The sequence below is a fragment of the Mus caroli genome, unplaced genomic scaffold (genome assembly GCF_978045245.1).
Source record: "Mus caroli unplaced genomic scaffold, Mus_caroli_1 scaffold_14, whole genome shotgun sequence".
In the NCBI taxonomy this organism is placed as follows: Eukaryota; Metazoa; Chordata; class Mammalia; order Rodentia; family Muridae; genus Mus; species Mus caroli.
Window position 1 is genome coordinate 53084975 of NW_028227269.1, and position 4347 is coordinate 53089321.

Below are 4347 nucleotides of genomic sequence, written 5' to 3' on the forward strand. Positions count from 1 at the left end.
ATAGCTCCAGCTAATAGCAGAGAGCGCACACGGAGCAGATCAAATTCTCCATAAGGAGAAAGCTCTGGGCCACAGCCAAGTTCCATTACTAAGGTTTAAGACTGCTATACGATTTTTTTTTTCTCAATTCATTTTGGAAAAGCTATGAAGGAACTGTGGCTGAGACAAACATTCCTAAACATCACAATCATCATTAACCTTTGAATGACATTTTACAAATTATTTTCATTATGACCAAGTAATAAAAACATCCTACTTATACTACTCAATTCTCAGTATTGTAACTCTGGATTAATATCCTAGCTTATCTAGAGAATAAATAAGATACTGGATAGGCCAAAGTACAAAAAGAATTTTTTTTTCTGATCTCCATATTATAACATAAATAAGCATTTATAAAACTACCACTCTTTTAATGATTTTATAGAAGTGATTTTAAGATTTTTTAAACCAAAGATTAAAGGAAAAAAAATTCCAGATACCAGTGCAGAGCTTAATCACCGTTTACCCTAAAATTTCACCTAACAATTTGCAAAATTTCCAAGGAAAACAAGGCAACATTCTGTAATCTGCCACAATTTTTATTGCAACGTGGCCACTTTTGTGAGGGTAGGGAGTTTGATCTCAAAACAATGTTCCATTTAAGGCTCTTTTATACAGAAATTGCCATCATGACTGATATTCAAAATATCTGTAGTGTTTCAAGACTCATATGGTAAACATAAATTATACAGTAGTGTACACTCATCGGGAAACCAAAGACATTAACACAGCTGTTTCTTTGAAAAAAATATGAAGGTAAGAAGAATGAACACTGAGATACTAGGATAAATTGATGACAGGTAATAAAACTTAATTGGCATTCTTTATAAGGGATTAAACGCATTACAAAAAAAAAAAAAGTGCTTTTAACGAATAGTGTTAAATCTGTGCTGCCAGGTCACAAAAATAGGCTTGCCAAGGCAGGTGAGGTGCATGAAGGCTCCAGTGCCTCAGAGGACGGTAATCAAGTGCGACTATAAATAATACTGAAACATGTCTCCCATATGACCGACCAGTGGATAATACTTTCAAGGCATTCAGTTAGCTTACCCTTTGTAGTACTCTAAGCTATTCACATTGACAACCACATCCATTGTGGTGCTCACTGCAAGGAAGGCATGGAACCAGTTGTTTTGGCTAAAATAAGACGGGAAGGCATTCCTTGGGATCTACAGAAAAGTAACCGTATGAAACAGTCTAATGGCAATACTGACAGGCTCCTTATAGTCACTCATTCACTGTGTTGAACGGGACCAGTGAAAAGGGAATAAACAAAAAACCAAAACCTAATACAATTCCAGTGGACTGAGCTGGAGAGATAAGTGTAAGCCCCTTAAGATCAAATGGCACTTGGCTATTATTTTATAGTGGCTTTCCTTCAAGGGAAACTACAACACTGCCTCCCAGTTTCTCTCCCAGCGTCGAGCGGTCCTTAATATCGTCCAAGCCATTTACTTGCCACTCGTGTTTAATACCTAAAACGGAAAAGAAAAACACACCCCATTAACCTTATAATTAAGAAAGAGTAAAAAAAAAATTTTTGTACAAAACAGTCAATGTTGGTACCTGTAAATTTCTTTTTAATGGCATCTTTAGAGCTAGCATAAATCATCTTGCTTTTTAACGGTGCACTTTCAGGAGCCCTAGGGGGGAGAAAATGTTGAATTTCAAAAGAAAAACAAAGGCAAAAACTGACTCTGATAATAATAATCCTTGCATTTTTAGAAGTACTTTTTTTTCTTTTGTTTTTACACACCAGAATATAAATACTAGGTCTTCTTTCTTAGACTCTTTTGTTTCGTATGTGGCATCGTACAAAGCATATCGGCAATCATTCAGAGGTAGCAACTTCACAAAAGATGTGTAGGGGTCCTCTACAGTTTCACCAATGTCACCCACCAAGATCTGCTTGGCTTCCTCTACAATTATTTGTCTTTTGTCATCGCTTAAACAGAAGAGAACTGCTTTCTTTCTTTTTTTGATCTCCTCCTGTGTAGAAGATTTTCTTACTTTCATATCATTAAAAACTTTGATGACTTCATCATTCACTGTAACTCCAGATGCCTGAAAACAAACAAAGGGTGGGAATTTAGAACAAGGATTTCGGTTTTAACCAAAATCATAGACTAACAACAAGGCTTCAACTTCAGTCTGGCCAGACTATTAAAAAACTGCACCAAACAACGTAAGCAGTCCTATTAGATGTGTCACATTTAAATATCAGAAGAAGATACGGGTAAAATGTCTAACTCATACTGCCCATTCATCCTTCTTAAAGGAGTACGGAGAGAACCGCTAACGGGAGGTGGGAAGGGACAAATACAGTTGAGCCATGCCTGAAATGTTTCCTATTTCACTGGGTGATGTCAGAGCTTCAGGAGCAGCAGCAAAAATACCTTCTGTATTGTGTCAACTCTGCAGGCCTTAAAAAAACACTCCAGGATTTCAGTTAACGCTTCTACTATTTTTTTTTTTTTCTTTAAAGCCGTCTTAGCCACGGCTGCTTCCACATAAGGAAAGAGAATCAAGTGTAAACTCCAACCGGCTGCGGCTACAGCGATTACGCCCCACCGCCCATTGGCAGCCACTTAGAAACTAACGGATCCCGTGAAAAGGCTCCCTACGGCGAGAAAAGCGTTTTAAAATAGGTTTCTACCTGTTCAAGCTCCTCGGTACGGCGTTATGGCCGGCCTCCTAGACCCTCACCCAGAGGCTGCTGGCCACGTACCAACCTTACAGCGCGCGAGTTAAAAACCTTAAGCCGCGCAGGGCAGAGCAACACGCGGGGCCCTGGCCCAAGGAGCGACCCTCTCGCGCCGGGCCTGCGCCGGGCCCTCCCGCCTCGGGACTCGGAGCGGCCGCAGGGCCTCGAGCCCCCGGCCCGCAGCGCCGAAGCGCCCACCGCACAGGCCCAGGCAGGGTTAAGATGGCGGCCGCGCGGGGGTCCGCGCCGCGCCCAGCATCCCCCCGCCGGCGCGCCCACCTTACCATAGTGCCCGCGGCTGAGGTGTCTGCGGCAGCGGTGGCTCGGACTCCGGCTCGGTGGCACTGGGACGAGAAGAAGGAGGGGTCGGCGGCGGGCAGCAGAGAGTGCAGGGCACGCCGGGAGCTGCAGCCGGGCGGGCGGGCGGCGGGCTGGAGGGCCGCAGGGCGGGCGGGGCGGGGCGGTCACGTGGTCAGGCCCCGCCCCCGCCGCCGCCCGCCGGTGTCCTCCGCTTGACCCCCGAGCTCCAGAACCGCTAGCAGAACCACGCGCAGCGGCGGCGGGAGCCCCGATGCTGGCAGATCCGGATGGTCGTAGCGACCAATCCGGGTTCAACGCTCGAGCGGTTCGCGGGCTCCGGGCGCTGCTCTGGGGGTTGTGACGTGAGGAAACGGGGTGTGGTGGTCGGGTAGAGAGCTCTTTGCTTCATTCACCTGCGCTTTCCACGGAAAGGGTCCGGATTGTAACCTTTCGGGTCCCTTTTGGAAAGCCCCAACTTTGAATGAATCGTTAAGATCTTATTCTTCTTTGTGTGTTTGAATTGAGACAGGGTCTCGTTTGGAGTCTTTTGCGGGTCTCTTGATTCATGAAGTAACTGCAGATGACCTTGAACGGATCCCGCCTCCATCCTGCAGGTGTTGGGATTACAGGCAAGCACCACCTCCCTGGGTTTAGACCCCTCTTATTACTAAAAGGAGAACGAACACTATATTACCTTAGTGATTGAAGCACTAAGCAAAGGCAGAATGAGAAGCAGGAATGTTGGCTTATACCTGGAATCCTGCAAGAAGAGGGAGAGGTCACAAAAAGTCTCTGGAGATACCTTGGACAGAATTATAACCCAAGTAAAACCAGAAACTGCTCAAGTTACATTTCTTTCCCCCTGTAAATGGGATGTATTGAGATTACTAGAAAAATACATGTTTATATGTGGAGAGAAAAGGGCCTGACACATTTGATTTGGTAATTGTGTTGAAATCGTTTGAGTGTGTGTGTGTGAATAGGTGTGCTGTGGGAGTCATTTCTCCTCTACCGTGTCAAACTTAAGTCATCGAGCTTGGTGGTACCCTATCCCCATGTCAGGCAGCACAGTGGCAGTCACCTGTGAGCTCAGCTCCATGGACCCTGACTCCCTCTCCTAACCTTCACAAACACCTGCACATGTGCACACACATAAAAAATACATGTAAAAAACCCTTTTATTTTTACTCAGTGTACATGTGGGTGTATCTGTGTGAAGGTCTGCTGTGTGTGTGCGGGTGCCCTTAGTAGCCAGAAGAGGTTTGATCACTGGAGCTAGAGTTGCAAGACTTGCAGACCAT

The 4347-nt window shown here is 45.1% G+C and overlaps 1 protein-coding gene across 1 annotated transcript; it reads right to left on the reverse strand.

Moving 5' to 3' along the window:
* Nucleotides 1-560: 560 nt before the first annotated feature.
* Cfl2 (cofilin 2) lies at nucleotides 561-3174 on the reverse strand. Its single transcript, XM_021178792.3, has 4 exons — nucleotides 3031-3174; nucleotides 1799-2106; nucleotides 1609-1685; nucleotides 561-1517 (listed from the first exon to the last, which is right to left on the reverse strand). Exons 1-4 carry the CDS (start codon nucleotides 3031-3033, stop codon nucleotides 1405-1407), a joined length of 501 nt encoding a protein of 166 aa, XP_021034451.1. The 5' UTR covers nucleotides 3034-3174; the 3' UTR covers nucleotides 561-1404.
* Between the last annotated feature and the right edge of the window lie 1173 nt (nucleotides 3175-4347).

Excerpts from the sequence above, each read along its gene's own strand:
- Cfl2 (XM_021178792.3), bottom strand. Across the intron at positions 1,686-1,798 it reads GACCTAGTATTTATATTCTG|GGCTCCTGAAAGTGCACCGT; the intron begins GTGTGTAAAAAC and ends TCTCCCCCCTAG. Across the intron at positions 1,518-1,608 it reads CATTAAAAAGAAATTTACAG|GTATTAAACACGAGTGGCAA; the intron begins GTACCAACATTG and ends TTTCCGTTTTAG.